We start from the raw sequence: 19,079 nt of genomic DNA, 5'->3' as shown, positions 1-19,079 counted from the left end.
TATAAAAGCTCCAATACTTTCTCAATCTTAAGAATCACTTCATCCCAAAAAAATTATATGAAGATTTAGGATTGGTCAAATTACTAATAACAACAAAAGAAATGCATAGTGAACTAAACACTGGACGTTTACACTTGGCAAGGAAAGTAAATATTGGTTGTTTTCTGGTAACATACTTTTGGGCGGCTCATTGTTGATTGATTTTAGCTGTTTTTTAATTTTTCATTTCTGTGAGCCTATTATTAGGACATGCTTGGTCCAACCTTGTGCTTACTGCAACTGAGCTTGTAGGTTAGAATTCAAGGGCTGGAGATCTTCAAGCCCCATGCACGGAAGGACGTTCCTTCATCCATGTTAATTGCCAATGGGATTAAACAGCCGACTGACACAGTTGGGGGAGCTGGTCTTGAAGTTCGCTTGGTACTATGTGAGGACTATGTTGATGATGAAATGACTAACTGGAAAGTGGAAAACGTAAAATTCTCTGTTCAGCAACCGGTAATAGGATTGTGATATTTCACGTACATGGTCGCTGTCCTTTTTTTGGTTTTGCCCCCAATTGAGGTTTTGGGTGACGGAGAATTTGTTATGCAGATTGAGGTGACTGTAACCAAGGATGAGATTCAGCACCTAGCTTTTCTGTGCAAATCTGAAATTGACTCAATGGGCCGGATAACAGCTGGGATTCTACGGCTCCTTAAGTTGGAAGGTTCTGTTGGCCAGTCTGCAATGGATCAATTAAGCAACCTAGGTATGCTGTCAAATATTGACTACATAATTATATTTTAAGAGCAAATTCTTACTCGACGATTTCATACAGTTAGAGATATTGGCAATCATTATCTTTATGACTGGAATCTGGATTTGATGGGCAATAAAAATTTATTTTGGCTTTTTTGGTTGATGGATTGTTGGTGACTAGATCAAAGAAGTGAGGAATACATTGAAGAAATAGGGCCATAGTGTAGCTATTAGTGATAAACAATAACAAGCTTTATCCCACTAGGTGAGGTTAATTGCACGAATTGCATGACATTATTGTGTTTTATCAATGACAAAATTTTTAGATATAATTAACCAAAAGATCCTATTTAATCACTTCATTAAGTATTCTCTTCAGTCATCCTTTACTCTTTTAGGAGACTTCGTACTATCTGATTTACTCTCCTTACTAATGCCTCCATTTTTTCTTAGTACATGTCTGAACCACCAAGACTTGGCGCATGCAGCTTCGGCTTGTTTTAATTTCACCTGTTTTGGTTTCTCCTGTCCATCTCTAATATGTTGTGACGACTTGCAGGAACTGAGGGCATTGACAAGATTTTCTTCCAGAGGGATGGTAGCGTCCGATCTCCATTGTCAAGCCCCATCAGTGAAAGTCCAAACAGGTCAAAGAAACGAACTTTAGATTTGCTTGAGGAAGCAGTCATGGATTCACAGGCCAAACTTGATGCTTTAATTACGGAAGTTGGTACTTCAGAGACTTCCAGTCAGCATCTTGCTGTTGTGAATGAGGTCCGTCAAAAGATTGAGACTATGCAGAATCTATTGATGCAATTGCAGAATCAACTTTAGGAGTATCACAACTAGATCACCCATTGCCATAGGTTATCATTCTTTCGTATATAGCATACAAGTCCATTTGCTGAGTGTTGTACAAGTTAGGCTGAGGTTGAAGTTCGTCATCGGTGTAACATAAAAATTTTGTTCGGGTCTTGCATCATGGAATGAAGAAAAGTTATAATCTAAAATTGCAGATTGTCGCGCTTTTTCATTTTGGCACTCCAAACGGTGACAGTCAAATAACATCCCGATTTTTTGCCTAAATAATTTTAGGTATAATGAGATATCATCAAGAGGAGTCATTGAGATTTGAATCCTGCAACTTTTTTTTTGTTTTTTTTATTTTTCTGGGGAGTGTTTTTAGCCGCGGCAGCACAATAAGGTTGTCTTGAACTTGATGTGTTCTTGTGATGTGCTCTTCTGATCTTATTTATAAGCCATTTTCAGCATGTTTCACACAGACAAAAAAAAACTTTATACTTTATTAATTCTCATTTGAAATTTAACTTTTTAACTTTGTCTCTATTTAATATATATTATATCTCATGTAAATAAAATCAACATAATAATAAATGAGAGGTAAAGATGTATATCCATACAAAAAATTTCTTACTATATAAATAGAACTAAAAAAATATCTTTTTTCTTTGCTTTATAAGTAAGATTAGAGGAGTAATAGTCAAATCCTAAAATACGGAATCTCTATTCATGACTTGAGGCATGTCATCCCTAACGTCAACAGAAACAGAGACATGGTTGAGAATAATAAATATTTTATTTTCAAATGAAAATAAAAATAGTTTCTCAAAATACCAAACAATCCTTGGTTATCTTATTTTTTTTTTTTAAAACCCTTTTTTTTGGTTAATTCCTAGAGTCAACGGAAACGGAAACACATGGTTAAGATGTCTTCCAATTCTACTATACAATTAAAACCCATTTTTACTCGATGGATACAAAACACCCACACTTTAACACTTGGTGTAACAAGCAAATTTGAATTGAGGGGTGATAATTGGCAGTAGACAACAAAGTTGCTTTGTTACTTATTCTATTGGAACAAATTTCAACACTGGACTAAAACGAGACAACGCTCTCAAATCTCTTTCGCATTCATACAAACTTGAGCCAACGATTTCATTCTCAAACAGTTATAATTCTTCTAAAGTGGCCATAGAAGGGCTATTCCTCGTGTCATTGTTTCATCATCCATAGCAAATCACTCAATTTGTAACCCCGAATATTTTCGTTTATAAGAATCCTTTCTACCGTTTTACAATTTTCCTCATTTTCCATTGCCATATGAATATTTCCATTTTGGGGACTGATTACTCAAGCTTAAATACCATGATTAAAGGCATCCATCAAATTCATTTTCAACGGTAAAATATGCTGACCGTAAACTTTCCATATGCAACATGCTATTCATTGATCCGATGGTGATCAACGTTAACAGGAAGGCATGTAGAGCCATGTTTAGCATGCATAACAAGAAAAATTGACAGCATCCCAACCACCAGCAACCACATCTAAGTATCTAACTCTATCCTGATATCACTCCAGTCACAGAAAAGGTTACAACACAAACTCAATTAAGTGTCGCAATATGACATACAACTAAATCAGCATTAACATATAATTACTGTGTAAAGGCAAAGTAACCTATGTTCCTCGTGTCAGTGATTGGTCATACCAAATCTGCTTCAAATTAAAGCTCTTATGGAGCTCACAAGATTGGATCATGTGAATACCAGCTAGGTTGCGGAATTCGCGACAGCATCCCAACGCCATATAGTCCCATCTTCACAGCAGCTCAAAATAGTGCTACAACACAAGAGGATGGCTTTTCAATCAAAAATGTTGGGGGGGGGGGGGGAAGGGCATACTGAACCAAAATTTTGTGCGTGCGTGCGTCTGTTAAAGGAAAATTGCACCAAAATTGTGTGTGGGTGTGAAGGTTTACCTTCCATCATAAGACATAGCAGTTTGTCTAATAGGCGATTTTGATTGAGCATGAGACAACCTAAAAAAAAAAGTGAAACGAAATAAATTTTGTCAAGATTTATCACCGACCAATTCACTTTAAAAGCTCAAACTGTTAAGTAAAGCCAACGGACGGTTTTATTATGATTTTAAGGACGCCCTCTCATTTGAAAGTTTTTTTTCGCTTCAAGTGCGCAAAAAGCATCATCTCATGACTTGTGTTTAAACTTACTTTTAATCAAGACGATGATGGGTAACAAGATTCTAACCCCTGATCACTTAGTTATAAAGGTTGTGCTTTCAAATATTAATGTAACTAGAAAACTTAGGTTTGGGATAACAATTGAAAACACTTATAAGCACATTTCATATAAACCAAGACAAAACTCATTTCACATACTTACCTTGTATTCCATAAATCACTATTAAAAAATTGCTTATAAGCTATTCCAAACGAGCTCTTGATTGGTCAAGCAGAAGCATATGAATAGTTTATCATATAAGATTGCTTATAAGCTACTCCAAATAGGCCTTTAATCGGTCAAGTGGAAGCATATGAATAATTTATCATATAAGATTCACTACTACAAGCCTAACTGAATGAATTGAAACAGACCTTGCAACGAGAACAGGAGGGCTTGACTGCAATTCCCAAACAAAAATCTTCCCTCCCTGTTCCCTGATACGCAAAAAGGGCAAAATACCTTCATATGCAATTACAGTAAAAGCATGAAATTAAAAACTTGCCACCCAAGGGGGGAATGGCTAGCAGTCATGTAACTAATCCCTCATTGGCAAAGCACAGCATAAAAATAGTTCCACGCCATAGGACTGGTAAAAGCCATACACGATGAAACGAAAGTATATGAAACAGAAATTGCAATTGATTATGCAACTCTTACCAATCGCAGCTGCATTGTAATGGAAATCGCAAGAAAACTTGATGAACCATATATCACACTCAGGAACTGGGTATTTCTGAAGGATGTCAGCTACACCCTAACCAAGGCCCAAGAAAAAGACAGAAACTTGATTCAGAAACTGAATCATGTCACCTGACATTTACTAAAACTAACAAAAATTAGACCTCGACAGTGCAGAAAAGAATAACTCAAACCTCCCCTGGAGTCTGTTCCTTTACTTTAGGTTCCCACAAGACAATTTCGTTGTCAACACTCTGGAATCATTACAATCCATCACTTTGGGAATTAACTAAAAAATATGCGGAGGCTGGGAAACAACTTTTATAACAGATTTAGCCAAAGGCTGCCAAGTCACATTAGCTTCAGCTAGACCATAGTTTCTCCCCACAGCCAAACACACTCAAAATTCCTCCTGTTAAAGAATGTACTGACGCTTATATGTGCAATCCCTTACCTTTGAGAGGATAAAATCACCAAGCCACCTATTACAGTCAACGTAATTTGTATGAACCGAAGCAATGAACACCTGAAATTGGATACAGTTATAATAGATTTTGATCTGTAACATGAATAAATTTTTACTTACGGGAAACTGCACATATTTTGTGGGGAACTTAGAAGGAAGATCTGTCCACGTAAATGATTTCTCTACATAAGTCCAGAACTCTGCAGCAACATAAAGTAGATGGCATGACGGAAAAACAGCATATTGACATATCACAATCTCAGTAAAGCTGTATCATAAAATTTATGATAAAGTTCATGCTATACTGAAGTTACATCATTATCAAATTACTAGATAATTAGGCTGAGATGGTCACATTCAGAATTGCAAAAGCTAAAATATCATCCAACATCTATTTGTGAGGAAAAATAAAGATATTCTCACTCTTTTCCAGAATAATTTGTTCCTTAGGCTTCCCTTGATTAGAAAATTCATATTTTTCATTATGCCATGCGGTGCAATATGGGCCAAAAATAAAAGTTAAAGTGGCGTACATGACATCAGGACATACAAAATCAACCTAGAAAAAACTAATAAAGAGCTAAATTTGAATTATACCCTTCATTGACCAAATCTTCACAGTATTGTCCATGCCACAACTTGCAATTCGATATATGTCTGATGGATGAAAGTCCTACAATAACCAAATATTGTCAGTACTGGTAACATCCCAAGTTGTCAACCACACATTCTTTGCACAATATACTTACTACACTCAGAACTTCATTGCGATGACCTCCAGCACCAGCAAATATCAAAATACATATTCCCGTATGTACATTCCATAATCGAACAGACTCATCCTAGTCAACGTTTGACATTATTGTGAGAAAAGATAAATAATACTTAAATCAGTTAAATAAAGAAAGGTCATTCTATTTACTTTGCTTGCAGACACCACAAGTGATGGCTTCAATGGCTGAGTCCTGATTTCATTTATGGAGTCCCCATGGCCAACAAAACTCTGCAAAAAATAACGGTATCATGTCTGGGAAAGTAAGAAGACAGACCAAATTCCATCAATATTATCATGAAAATGAGTTCAGTCAACTATAGTAAGAAGAGGAAGAATAATAGAATGTCTCACAATACCTTGTGTATCTTCTCACTGCCAGCATCAATTACTCGGATTATACCATTGAATCCCCCAGCAACTACATATGGGGTCCCATCAATGTTACATGCCCAACTTACAGTGTAAAAAGACTCATCCTTCTGGTCTACAAAACAAATTAAACTTGCATCAATCTTCCACAAAAACTTATTAACATTTGAGTAGAGAACAGCAGACGGCAATCTTCACTTACATCCTCATCAACGTATGACTGCAAAACAGCTATAACTCCTCCTTCAAGACATTGATAAACAGTAACCTGTGATTAAAGAAAGCAGATTATTACCACTTTTTCTCTAGTAAAAGATTGACCATTAACTAAATAGAAAGAGACAAGAAACTAGTTCCACTTGTGTTATGTCAACACATTTAAAATAAATCAAATAAATAAGTTCCAATTTGTATAATATCAGAGAATATAAGCAGAACGTAAATGGCATAGCAGTAAAGCACCACTATAGAAGACCTAGCATCTGAAAAGCCAAACTCTAATCAATTTCACCTGCTTTCACTTAGAAATGCATGATTACAGCTCTAAGATGCAACCAAAGCGTATGCATAGATATTGCTATATGAAACATTTCTTTGTAATTTTCTTTTCCCAACAATGCTATCTACACCCTCAACGTAATCAATCAATCCAAGCCATCAACAAGCATCCACTCTCCAGCATCGGGTAAATAATCTAGCGAGCTTTATAGCCCATAGTGTTCCCACATTTTCCCCTTAATTACGAAATGACTGCACGATAGCTAAGGGCAAAATCCATGACCAGAACTGACCGAGCGATTCTACATGGAAGACTAAAAGCCACTACAGAAACAGATGAGAAAGAGAAAATCCAAGCTCCAACTAAGATAACTTTGAATTGTCAATGAATTCCACAGTTTAGATGAAAACTAAATAAATATCATTAAAAGTAAATGAATTCATCCACCACATGCTACTAATGCTAACCAAAGCCAATGTAAACATCAAACAAGCGAAATATGCAAATACGAACTGAAAAGGCTCAAATTTTGAAAGGCAAAAAACAAAAAACGCACAAACAATTAATCACATTTTCTGAACATCTTCTCCGAAACAAAACAGAGAAAGAGCACAAACCCTATTGCCACCGACGGTAGCAAAAACGTTGAAGTAGCAGGAGTCAATGAAGTTGAAAACGACGGCGTATAAAGGGCGCTTGCCCTCTTGGAGGCGATTCGTGACCTTGTAGTCCCTCTTCCTCGAAGATGTCAAGGAACCCACGACTGGTTCGCAGCCCAAAGCAACCGGAACAGGTTTGGACATTGCCACAAGATTCTAGAGGGACGATTTCACACCCAAACTTTCCCAGTAGCTGCCTCGCTTGCGGCGTTGCTAAACACAAATGCGCTTGCTGGGCCAAGTTCGGGCCTCTCCTATTGAGTACAGCGGAGCTGCCGCCACCAGCAGAGAACTACGCGCGAATGGGTTTACTGCCCAAAGGCGCCGATTTGGTCAATTAAATTTAAATCATAGCCTTTTACTTCATCTAACGGATGTCATCATGCCATGTGACAAACATAGCAGGTTTCTTTTGGTTATTTTATTTATATTACATTGTGAGATAAATATACTTATATTGCATTATGCGCATTAAAAGCCAGAAAAATAACCCGTAAATCTCAGATTAAAAAAATTAAACATAAAGAAATCTCTGAATATTCATATTAAAATTAAAACCTGAAATTTTGTAATTCAAATTTAACAATTTATATTTAGTCAAACTTTTAAATTATTTGAAAATGTTAAAAAAAAAAAAAAAAGAACATTGTCAGCCCTAACTGAAGATAGCTCTCCCAAAAATGATGTTGACATCCACATGAACTTGAGCTCAAGAATCGTACCAAGCTGTTAAAATCCCTTTTTTTTTCAGCCGGTAAATCCCATTTATTCTAAAAGACGTTTTTTAAGAGCATGAAATTATCTGTATTCCTGCCGGTGCCCACGCAGAAATACATGTAAATATATATACACCACCTTTTATCCTTAATATAAGATTTTGTTTAATTTTTATTTTGGTTCTAAATATAAGATTCCAATTCACTTTGTCTCTCATATCTAAACATTTTTTTCCAAGGTAATCCTTTTAACAATGATAATTCTAACCAATATACTTGATTAATATCAAGAGTATTTTAAGAGAGACAACACTTATTTATTACAAACAACTAACTTAACTTATTTTCTTAATCTCTTCAGATTAGTTAATTAGCTCTTATAATTAAAACTGGAGATAGTGTGTGTATATATATTTTTATATTCCTGAAGCCCACATGCAACTTAATTATGAAAAGGTTATCATTCAAGCCAAAAATCAGCCTGATCATGTCTATAAGAAAATAACAAGAATCACGTCTCAGGGCTATGCATGAAGCTTGACGTATTAAACATGCAAGATCGCTGAACTAAGAGCGAGCATATACGCAAATACATTAGCTTTGGATCTAAAGATGGCGGCTTCGTAGCTTAAGAATGTTATGGCGATGCAAAGGCCACGCAAGGATAGATTAGATTTCTACGCAAGTTACAGAGCTTTTGCTCAAAGCTTTGGAGAAAATTTCAGTACAGAATTTTTATCTATCGAGTGAATCCATCGGAACCCGAAGGCCGAAAACCTGGTTGGGTCATAAATCATATATCCATATCCAGTATAAATTGTTCGTTTACAAAAGTCGGCAAATCAGTGAGGTTCCGGACGCAATAGGAAGGCTTCTTCCATGGCCCTCGCAATAGACAGAAGCTCCCCTGCTATTAGGTAATTGGTGCCAACATCGTCGTCGTTCAGCGGCAATGGATTCTCCCTCTCTTTTTCGCAGATCACAAATCTACAGATTGGACACTGACCTTGGCTTCTCAGCCATGGCATTATACAATCCTCATGAAACATGTGCTTGCAAGGCGTCACCATTACCTCCTGTTTCGGCACGAAATCCTCTAAGCACACCGCACAACTCTTTCCCTTCTCGTTCTTTTCCGTGTTCTCGATCTCCTTTAACGCATTCACACCTTTAGGGTCTCTGTAATAGAAGCTCAATTTCTTCGCTAGAGTTTTTGAAGTTGAAATAGTGGGTTGGTAGATTTCTTTCTTCAGCTTGCTCAATGCTCTAGATCTGGGATTTTCTAGCGAAGTTGGAGCTTGTGTGTCTGATTGGCGTGCGTATCTTCGAGGTGGAACTGATGGCTGGCGAGTTTCTCTGAGCCTGGGGTTAAATCCCATTCCTGTACCTCGAATGCGCGGTTGTGCTGGAAAACTGTAAATTGCTTCAAGGTTAGTGAATCAATCTGGGCTTTTTTGGTTCTCCCGTCTAGCTTCAAATTCACAAGTGCATGCAACTAAATAACATATTAATATGAAATTTAGAACTAGTGTACGTCGTCTATACAAAGAAGGAACATTGTAAGCGTAACCTGTCTTCCAGAAATCGTGGATAATTGACTACATTTGATGTTCTCTCGTCCTGAAAATACTGGCAAAAAAAATGTACAAATGTGTTAGCGTCTCCACCGATGATAGCTCAACTTTCTGATACAATTAACATTGATTTAGCAAGACTCTGCTTTTATCATTGCTGAATGTAGTTTTCTCGGTGCTTAGATAAATCTCTGGGCTATGGATATTTTGTCTTAAATCGGCTTCAATAAGTGGGGCAAACGCTTATTATCTTCAAAGAACAGTGTGATATTCAAATGTTTCAAGGTCTGGATTTCTGACTAATTCTTTATTACCTTGTAATTTTCCTCAACGTTTGAAGTTCTAAGAAGCCAAGAAAAAAGATTGTACTTACAGGACTGGCTTGTCTTGAAGAAGATCGGTAGAACACTGGCACCTCATAAGAGTCGCTACAGAAGAAAATTCCCAAGTTTAATGGTCTAAACTTCATACAAATTGAACAGTAATTGACAAATAAAATCATCTATATTTCTCTCTGTTATCTTTGTTGGAGTCTTGTCTTATATGCCAAAGTAGTTTAAGCTATTTAGGTTGGGCCTGTAAGCTTTTGATTTATCTTCTAATTTTGTTAATCATACAATTTAACAAGTATATGATTTCGATAAAACACGAAACAGACCAGTTATTTCTTCTTACATGTAAAATGATCTATTTTGTTCCACACGGCTTCTACTTAAATAAGAGAAGAAAATTCATGCTCTAGCAATCCCATTTACTTGAGCTTGTAAGTTTGAGTTGTGGTCTTACTCAGGTATGCTGTAGTGTCCTGCATGCCTTCTATCAGCTGGGTACCACGGAGGATTCTGTGGACTTGGAGTCGTCTGAACCTGGTAGAAATATCTTAGCTTTACGACAATAATAATTCAACTTTCTGAAGCTATGAACATGATTCAACAAGATTTCTTTTTATTACTTAACGTTTTGGTTCTTAAAAATAAATATTATATGAGTAATGGATATTTTATCTTAACCTAGCAGCAGTCAGTGGGCAAATATTACCTTGACACAAAAAAAAAATTGTACCAAGTCAAGAAAGAATATTGTACTTACATAAGTGGCAGGTCTTGAAAAATCTTGGTAGGACACGGGCACCTCGTAAGAGTCACTTCTGGAGAAAAATCCAAATTTAGTGCTAACACCACAAATTTCATAACAATCGATACATGCATCTATATACTACATTCCTTTTAGTATGATTTAGTATGTACTAATTGTCATTTAGTAATGAATTGTTTAAAATAGCTATTATAAAGATAACAATTCTGTCAAAGCCTTGTAGCTCTTAACAATTGCTTCGGCAATCAATCATTTTTCCTCAATTCTTTTCTCTGTCATCAATTTACAATATAATACTCTGTATTACTAATCATCGCATGATTAGATAACCCTAAAACATCATCTTCTTCCACTGACAGGCATTTGCAGACTATTCATAACTAGTCGTGTACCATTTTCTTCTCACATGTAAAGTGGTCTATTTTGTTCTGCTAAGTAAATATTTAATGAAGAAAATTCATTCTCTAATAATCTCATTTGCATTTCACATTTGCTATTACTGAGTTTGTAAGTCTGTGAAGTCTGGCATTACTCAGGTATGCTGTAGAGCCCTGCTTGCCTTCTATCTGCCATATACCCCAGAGGATTCAGTGGACTTGGTGTCATCTGAGGCTGAAAATAACCAATATAAAAGTATTTCAGTGTCTACAACAATGATAATTCAACATCCTGATACTATGAACATGATTTAACAAGACCCTGCTTTTATAGCTGCTGGATGTAAGTTTCTCTGTCTTAACCCAGCAGCAATAGTGGAGAAAATATTACTTCAAAGAGAAGTGTCATATTTCACACATCTCACAGTCCAAATTTTTGAATAATCTTTTCTAAGTACAGTTTCCCTCAACACATGAGCTCCAAGCCCACAAATAGAAGATGGAATTATGGAACTTACAGGAGTGGTAAGTCTAGAAGGACTCGCAAGCGCCTCGACAGAGTGCCTATTGGTGGGAGTATCGTGAGCAGAGGCTCTAACACCCGTTCTGCGAGACTCAGGTGAGAGAGCAGAATTATTGGTTCTTCTCATTATTTCGCTTTCCTCCTCCTGGGCATCTAAAGTATTTTTCCTCCAGTAGATGTAAATGTGGCCTTGTTTTTCAACTTTGGGGGTTCCTTGGCTTTGTTTATTATTTCCGCTGTCATCAAGAATATATATTTGTCATGATTTTCCTAGCTTCTTTATATGTTATTCTGATGCAAAGTTTGATTCTTCATCCATTTTCAAGATGCTCTCAGCTGGTGGGTGGCCTCTACAGAGAAATGCAAGCCAGGGAAATGACGAAGGAATCACATTCGTGGAGTGTAGATGGATTCTTCAACTTTATCCCTTTTTTTTAGAGCGCTGCTGGCCAAATGCTGCCCCCACTCCTAAATATAAAAACTAATAAAGGATTATTTTGATCATAAATATAATACCTCAATATATTCTGTCTCTTAAATTTATAATTTTTTTAATCTAAAATATTCCCATTAATTGCACATAAAAAAAAGAGTAGTTACAACACACATTATCAGAAAAGATATTGTAAGAAAACCAACATGCATTTATTACAAATAATTAACTTAACTAGTTTTGTTAATATTCATAAATTAATTATTTAGCCAAAGACCGGGATAGTGTTTAATGGCACCCTGAGTTGAAAGGAACAATTTTTGTCCCCTATCAAATTCAGCTCCACCGGAAGCACTGTATACATTTGCCGAAAATTCTGAGCTATTCCTATTCTTATTTCGTTCAAATGTTGAGGTTTCTACGTATATAAGAATAACTGGAATGATGACATGATAACGATCACTTCGTTCATGTCTGAACTGATTTATTGATAATAATCAATATTCTGATTCGTGACACATCTCATCACTAAAAAGAATTTGATTACATTAGTAATAAAAATGGGGTGTAGAGACATAAATCCACATCAGGAGATCGATGTCTCTGGATTCTGAGGAAGATTGATGTGGACGAAGGTAATTTAAGACTTTTAAGTTGTGTTATTGAAGGGATGAGATGTAGACTCTGTCCGATCCTTTTTTGGGTAATTTGTTTAAGCTTGGAGGCGTGACTGTATAAATACTAAAATGTAGCATCATGCTACCTCCTCCTTAACATTTAATTTGATCTTAAATATAAGATTTCAATTCACTTTACCTGTCATATTTATTCATTGTTTTTCAAGATAGTCATTATAGTAGTTGCACATGTTAAATATTTCATCAAATGGTAGTCTTAATTAATATACATAATTAACAAAGATATTTTAGAAAAGATAACACTTATTTATTATAAATAACTAACTTAACTAATTTTTTTAATCTACTCAAATTAATTAACTAGTTCTTATATTAAGAACCTGACTTAGTACTATATTACTCCTCCAATCCTTAATATATGACCTAATTATTAAGTTAATTTTGGTCATAAATATAAGACCTATTTATCATATTTATCAATTTTTTTTAAATTGCTCCTATCGATATTCTCTCAACCACAATTAGGGAAGTGAGGGAAGAAGGAGATTAAGAAAGATGATTATGGTATTTTAGGAAAAACATGTCATATTTTTTTATAATTAATTAACTTATCTAACTTTATTAATCTAATAAAATTAATCTAACATGCAATTTTACCCTTGATCTTTTTAGTGGTGCCATTTTGACCATAATCCTTTTTCTTTTTTGTGTGCAATTTTACCCTCAGGATCAAAATTGTACCTAAAGATCGGAGGTAAAATTGTACTCAAGAAAAAAAGACTAGGGACAAAACCATATTTAAGAAATAAGATTAGGGGTAAAATCACATTTGAGACATAAGGTCAAGGTCAAAATTGTACCTTGACCCATTAAGAAAACAGAAATACAAGGCTTCATATTATTTTTATATGTAAAAATTGACATGAATATATACCGATGTTTAAGGATGTAGTTGAAAAACACATCATTATATGCGACTAGAGTGTGAATTTGATAAATAATTTAGAATAACCGAATCCAACTTCCTTGAAAACTTTAAATATTAGAGGCTTGAACTTCAGATTCAGCTTCTCTCCTCTGCTGTTTCTCCACCACTGCCTGTCCGCTATCCAGAGACGACGTCGTGTGCTGTGAAAGAAAGGGTCAAGTGACTGAACAACGGCCTGAGATGCTGAAATGGTAGAAAGGCTAATTATTTTAATAATAAATTAATATCAATGATCATCCTCAGTAGATGCATTTTATAAAATTAAAGAAATATTTGTATTTCAATAAAAACAAAAAAATCAAAAAAATAAAACAAATAAATTAAGTGAGTAAAATAATTTGAGTAAGTAACATTTAACATCTTGAAATTTTTTTAACACTCAATGTCCTAAAGTAAAATAATTGGGATGAGTATTTGACACAAATGTATGAAAAATAAAATTCTAAATATAATTATCAGTTCATCATTCACAAACACACACACACAAATGATCAAATGGGTGGGGGGTGATTGATGTGGGTATACGCACTTAAACTTGCAGATGATGATTCTCAATTACAGTTTATTTTCCCTAGCTTCGTGCCAAGTTAATTCCTTCAATAAATTAAATTCAAATAGAATGCTCGAGAGGATAGAAGAAGAATCTAAAAGAAACGAGTCTAATTAAGCGATAACTTGCTAATGACAAATGGGCGTACGCAGACAAATTGTTTGTGTTTTTTCCTTTCACCACCAAGTTGTTGGTTGTCGTAAGTAACTTGATTTGGTAAAGAGAAGAACATAAATTTAAATATTCAAAAGCATACTTATTGGTGGGAGAAATAAAAGTCCTGGAATACTCTTATTCAAATAACAAAAAAGTTGTTTGATTTTTAGATTTTCGTTCTCTCCCATAGATAAAACTGTTTTGGCTAGCTCGGGGAACGTTGTGGTTTGTGCCTTTGTATGTTTATGCCTTTGTAATTTTTAACTGATGTGTATGTTACATATTTTAGATGGGAGAATTACAGTCAAGTCTCAAACAAAAAAATAATTACTAACAAGTCCCAATAACTATCTAAGAAGTCTGTAATAACAGGTTTTAAAATAGACAATGATAACTTTTGAGACTTATTTTATAATTATTTTTATTTTTTGGGATGCATTGTAATTCTCTCATTTTAGATAACGTAAAACTTTTCTAAAAGATGCCTTGTATAAAGGTTTTTCAAATTAATATATATAATATAATATAATATAAAGGTACCTCGCTTTTAAGTAATAAGACGTTAAAAATCAGACCTGTTATTAAGCCAATCGATACAACAGGTCAAGTGTCAATAGGTTTGATTGGATCAATTCATAGTCGCATCGATCATAATTTATAAATAGAATTTAAATAAAATTTATAAATTTTTTTTAATAAAAATAATATTAAAAATATCCTATAAGGAACAAGTGGGTTTTCTCTTCTCCTCGTGGTCTTCAAATTTTATATATATTTTAATATTTATATATAATTAATAGTATATTTTAACATGGGAATATGTATTGTGCAATATGAATATTTTTTTGGGTACAGTGCAAGAAAGAATATTTTATTATTTGCATAAGACTCCCGTGCAAGTTTTAGAAAACAAAAAAGAAAAAATAAATTAAATAATAAGCTACCAGGCACCAGCCACTTGAATCTCTCCACATGTTTAGTCTCTCTCTCGTAGTTTGCGACAACGAACGTTCAAGGCCTCCCTCTCCAAACTGGGCATGTGATTAGGTCGTCTCTTTCGGCACGACGGGACGATCCAATCCAGTTTTTAATTCAATGCCTCTAAGCTAAAGCTATTTTTAATTTCAACAACTTCAAAGACACCAACTTTAACAAGAGTTGGATTACCTACCCTAATCCTTAGGTTATTTTTCAATTTATATACTTATTACGTTCATATCAATCAAGCAACTTTAATTTGAATAAATGCAATAGATTCTGTTAAAGTAAAAGTATATCATGACATTATATATAAAACTATATCATTCCTGTTTTAAGTCACAAGACATTTCTAAACCTGTGATTCTCAGAACCTAGCTGAAGACGCCATGGAAGAACCTCGTATGCACATAGCAATGTATCTCTGGCTAGCTATTGGCCACATAACCCCATGTATTCAGCTCTCAAACAAATTAGCCAAAAGAGGTCACAGAATCTCCATTTTCATCCCCACGAGAACACAATCCAAATTACAGCATTTGAATCTTCATCCTCATCTCATCACCTTCATACCCATCACTGTTCCTCACGTTGAAGGCCTTCCTCATGGTGCAGAAACAACCTCAGACGTGGATCGATCTCACCATCCCATCCTTATGACTGCTATGGACCGTACTGAGAAACAAGTGGAGGATCTCTTGATTCAGCTAAAACCCAACATTGTTTTCTTTGATTTCACATATTGGCTGCCAGATCTAGCTCGAAGATTGGGAATCAAGTCCGTTCAGTACGGGGTTACTGGTTTAGTAGCTAAAGCTTTGTTAATATACAGAGAAACACAAGGCCTGCAAGCAAGGAATAATCAATCTGGTTTCCCTGATATAAGGCTTGATATGCATGAGGAAAAATACCTGGAGAAGCTCAAGGGATTCGAGTTTGGAAGTGGCGTTCGCTTCAATGATCGAATTGACTGGGGTACAAGCTCATCAGACGCACTAGCGTTCAAAAACTGTAGAGAAATGGAGGGTCCTTTTGTGGACTACCTAGAAAAAGTGTCGGGGAAACGCATTTTGCTATCAGGACCTGTTATACCAGAACCACTCACCTCAACTTTAGAGCCAAAATGGGATCACTGGCTTGCAGGATTCAAGCATGGTTCTGTGATTTACTGTGCATTTGGAAGCGAATGCAAATTAGAGCTTAGTCAGTTCCAAGAATTGATTTTGGGTCTTGAGCTCTCAGGTATGCCATCATTTTTAAACTTCAACAGGGTAATATAAACTAATTAGAATAATTAAGTAGCAGAAACTTCATTACTTTCAATTACTTATTTGAGAGATTTAACTTCCCTTCAACCCAACCATCTAAGTTTACAGTTTTTTCTCATCCGTCCCATTAAAACCCTAACTTTAAACTCTGGTATAGGGATGCCTTTTTTGGTAGCTGCGAAAGCTCCAAGAGGATATGAATCAGTAGAAGCAAGTCTTCCAGAGGGATTTGAAGAAAGGGTTAGAGGAAGAGGGATAGTGCATGGAGGATGGGTTCAGCAACAGTTAATATTAAAACACTCATCTGTAGGCTGCTTCGTTACTCATTGTGGTTCAGGCTCAATGTTGGAAGCACTGCTCAGCCATTGTCAATTGGTTCTATTACCCACCATTTTTGACCAAATCATCAATGCAAGGATGATAAGCGAACACCTCAAAGCTGGGGTTGAAGTGAAGAAAGGAGAAGAAGATGGGTTCTTCACAAAGGAAAGTGTCTGTGAAGCAGTGACGAGTGTGATGAATGAAGAGAGTGAGATTGGTAAAGAGATCAGAGCAAATCATGCTAAATTCAGAAACATCTTGCTCAGCAGCAACTTCGAGTCTAGTTATATTGATACTTTTTGTCACCAGCTTCAAGGTTTACTCAAATGATGATCCATGTTCAAGTGGGCGAGCTACCAGCTAAACGCCAAGGCCAAGCGTATGTATATGAATATTTTATGGACCGTGAATGGAAGTGTTTGGTTTCGATTTTCGTTCTTCATAAAATTGCTATGCTTTAGCCAAGAGAATAAATAAAATAAACTGTTATGCGAAACTTTAGTGTTTTGTCGTGCGTATAAGGTGGGGTTGGTTTTATCTACATGTCCATCAGCATTTTTGTTGTCTTCTTTCGTGAGTCGGACACATATGATATAGGGAAAATTTCACTGAAGGACCGCTGAAGGCAATTAATTTCCAAGAGCCCCCAAAACAATCTGAAAAGCCACTGCAGGACCATGGGGGTGAATTGAAATTAATTTCAAAACTAAAAAGACAGTGTTGCCCCTCAAACTATTACTCTGAAATTTGAAGTCTTCTCTCTCTCTCTCTCTTTCTCTCTCTCAACTCCCGATATCTGAAGCCCCTCTCGCTTACTCTCTAAAAATTCCAGTTCATGCAGTGAAGAAGATCGTTCACCTCACCGTCGCTACTGTTGTGGTGAGGAAAGACTTTGCCATCGTCATTGCTCTGCTGTGGAGAGCCTTCGTTGTCGCCCTTGCTCTAGCAACGAGAGCCTCCATCACCGCTCTTGCAAGTGTTGGACGAGAACCTTTTGCCTTTTGTGTAGATATGAAGCTGGTTAAACTAGAAAAGCTTGCAGGAACGCGAACTCTACATGAATTTATTGCTGAATATAGTTTGTTTTTGTTTTAATAAACAGCTATTTTTGTGTACATATGAACCTCAATATGTATTTTTGGAATGGTTCACGAAGTGGCTATGACAATCCGTGAGTTGAAATCTATTTTGTATGGCTATGAATAGATGGAGAATTTCATGATGGTACTTAGAGGTAAACTGCCCTAAGTACTGAACTGAAACTAGCTAGCAACTATATAAATGTGTGAACAAAATAATCGACTTGCAAATGGTCGTATTTTTATTGTTAATGCATGTATTCTTATTGCAAAGTTCCTAATTCCACTTGTAAACAGTCACTTTCAGATTTGTGAATTGACATGTTCAACTTTTTAAATGAAATAAATCTACTTGCAAAAGGACGTATTTCTATTGTCAACGAGTGTATCCGTGTTGCAAATTTCCTAATTTCACTTGTGAACCCTCACTCCTAGGCTTGTGATAAACTTTTTCAATTGAACTAGCTTATTTGTAAATGGATGTGTTATTCTTATTAATATACAAATCCTATTTGCAAATTTTCTAATTTCAGTTGTAAATGATCCCTCCCAGTCTTGTGAATAATTATGTTCAACTTATTGAATTCAACTAGCTCACTTGTAAATGGACAAATTCTTGCTGTTAATATACTTATCCTTCTTGCAAATTGCCTAGGAAGCACTAGTCACAATATCCCTTGTGTGATAGTCATTTTCTATTACTCATGAGTTTATTCATTATTTTGAGTTTGCATTGATGCGCTTGTGTTAATCTATTGACAGTACTTATTGTTGTGTCACAAGAATAATACATTACACTAAAGTCTGAGTTGTGGTGACTCATTACTCCAAAAGAAATACACAATCAGTTGCTATTGCAAACTACTTCAACGGATAAAGACAATAAAAAACAAAACAATGACATAATGTGTTAAAATTTGTGTATGGAGAATTTGCATGATTTTTGTTTTAGGGAATATACTATGAGTAGGTTACATGTCAATTAATTACAATTTGTTGTCTTTCCCCACTAACTTACAAGTATGTGATGTACTATTGACAACTCGAATTAGAAAATTTACAATAAGAATATGTTGATTAACACTTTGATGTCATAGGTATTTGGTTGTCATATTGGCAATTAGAATTAGGAAATTTGCAATAAAG

General features: G+C 35.4%; 4 protein-coding genes across 7 annotated transcripts; 2 read left to right on the top strand and 2 right to left on the bottom strand.

Moving 5' to 3' along the window:
• Positions 1-194: 194 nt before the first annotated feature.
• On the top strand, positions 195-1,823 carry LOC114749992 (uncharacterized). The gene is made up of 3 exons (XM_028938541.1): positions 195-498; positions 595-751; positions 1,301-1,823. The coding sequence occupies exons 1-3, from the start codon at positions 352-354 to the stop codon at positions 1,573-1,575; spliced, it is 579 nt and encodes a 192-aa protein (XP_028794374.1). The 5' UTR covers positions 195-351; the 3' UTR covers positions 1,576-1,823.
• Positions 1,824-2,906: 1,083 nt separating this feature from the next.
• Positions 2,907-7,524, bottom strand: LOC114749930 (polycomb group protein FIE1-like). Of its 3 annotated transcripts, none has more exons than XM_028938482.1 (13): positions 7,196-7,524; positions 6,282-6,347; positions 6,067-6,189; positions 5,858-5,938; positions 5,685-5,777; positions 5,533-5,608; positions 5,056-5,135; positions 4,924-4,995; positions 4,664-4,723; positions 4,443-4,545; positions 4,163-4,214; positions 3,527-3,586; positions 2,907-3,387 (listed from the first exon to the last, which is right to left on the bottom strand). In XM_028938482.1, the coding sequence occupies exons 1-13, from the start codon at positions 7,379-7,381 to the stop codon at positions 3,318-3,320; spliced, it is 1,122 nt and encodes a 373-aa protein (XP_028794315.1). In that variant the 5' UTR covers positions 7,382-7,524; the 3' UTR covers positions 2,907-3,317. The 3 variants fall into 3 exon arrangements, with proteins under 3 accessions (XP_028794315.1, XP_028794321.1, XP_028794308.1); XM_028938488.1 differs by having other exon boundaries at positions 4,163-4,250; positions 4,449-4,545; XM_028938475.1 differs by having other exon boundaries at positions 4,163-4,225; positions 4,449-4,545.
• Positions 7,525-8,783: 1,259 nt separating this feature from the next.
• On the bottom strand, positions 8,784-11,703 carry LOC114749947 (uncharacterized). 2 transcript variants are annotated; one of them, XM_028938498.1, is made up of 7 exons: positions 11,518-11,703; positions 11,155-11,234; positions 10,617-10,674; positions 10,314-10,393; positions 9,901-9,955; positions 9,524-9,582; positions 8,784-9,366 (listed from the first exon to the last, which is right to left on the bottom strand). In XM_028938498.1, the coding sequence occupies exons 1-7, from the start codon at positions 11,647-11,649 to the stop codon at positions 8,796-8,798; spliced, it is 1,035 nt and encodes a 344-aa protein (XP_028794331.1). In that variant the 5' UTR covers positions 11,650-11,703; the 3' UTR covers positions 8,784-8,795. The 2 variants fall into 2 exon arrangements, with proteins under 2 accessions (XP_028794331.1, XP_028794337.1); XM_028938504.1 differs by lacking the exon at positions 11,518-11,703 and having other exon boundaries at positions 11,123-11,187.
• Positions 11,704-15,621: 3,918 nt separating this feature from the next.
• Positions 15,622-17,309, top strand: LOC114749982 (UDP-glycosyltransferase 79B30-like). Its single transcript, XM_028938531.1, has 2 exons — positions 15,622-16,507; positions 16,691-17,309. Exons 1-2 carry the CDS (start codon positions 15,655-15,657, stop codon positions 17,182-17,184), a joined length of 1,347 nt encoding a protein of 448 aa, XP_028794364.1. The 5' UTR covers positions 15,622-15,654; the 3' UTR covers positions 17,185-17,309.
• The last annotated feature ends 1,770 nt before the right edge of the window (positions 17,310-19,079 follow it).

This window comes from Neltuma alba, unplaced genomic scaffold, assembly GCF_004799145.2.
Source record: "Neltuma alba isolate B1F8T4 unplaced genomic scaffold, ASM479914v2 tig00001062_pilon, whole genome shotgun sequence".
NCBI lineage: Eukaryota > Viridiplantae > Streptophyta > Magnoliopsida > Fabales > Fabaceae > Neltuma > Neltuma alba.
This window is presented reverse-complemented; position numbering and strand designations above follow the sequence as displayed.

Coding starts and splice junctions, on each gene's coding strand:
- LOC114749947 (XM_028938498.1), bottom strand. CDS start 11,649: ATGAGAAGAACCAATAATTCTGCTCTCTCACCTGAGTCTCGCAGAACG. Junction 10,675..11,154: donor GGGCTCTACAGCATACCTGA/GTAATGCCAGAC, acceptor ATTTTTCTCCAG/AAGTGACTCTTACGAGGTGC. Junction 9,583..9,900: donor CTTCAAGACAAGCCAGTCCT/GTAAGTACAATC, acceptor TTTTTTTGCCAG/TATTTTCAGGACGAGAGAAC.
- LOC114749930 (XM_028938488.1), bottom strand. CDS start 7,381: ATGTCCAAACCTGTTCCGGTTGCTTTGGGCTGCGAACCAGTCGTGGGT. Junction 6,190..6,281: donor AGTCATACGTTGATGAGGAT/GTAAGTGAAGAT, acceptor TTTGTAGACCAG/AAGGATGAGTCTTTTTACAC. Junction 3,587..4,162: donor CCTCCTGTTCTCGTTGCAAG/GTCTGTTTCAAT, acceptor TTTTTTTTTTAG/GTTGTCTCATGCTCAATCAA.
- LOC114749992 (XM_028938541.1), top strand. CDS start 352: ATGTTAATTGCCAATGGGATTAAACAGCCGACTGACACAGTTGGGGGA. Junction 499..594: donor AATTCTCTGTTCAGCAACCG/GTAATAGGATTG, acceptor TTTGTTATGCAG/ATTGAGGTGACTGTAACCAA. Junction 752..1,300: donor GGATCAATTAAGCAACCTAG/GTATGCTGTCAA, acceptor GACGACTTGCAG/GAACTGAGGGCATTGACAAG.
- LOC114749982 (XM_028938531.1), top strand. CDS start 15,655: ATGGAAGAACCTCGTATGCACATAGCAATGTATCTCTGGCTAGCTATT. Junction 16,508..16,690: donor TTTGGGTCTTGAGCTCTCAG/GTATGCCATCAT, acceptor ACTCTGGTATAG/GGATGCCTTTTTTGGTAGCT.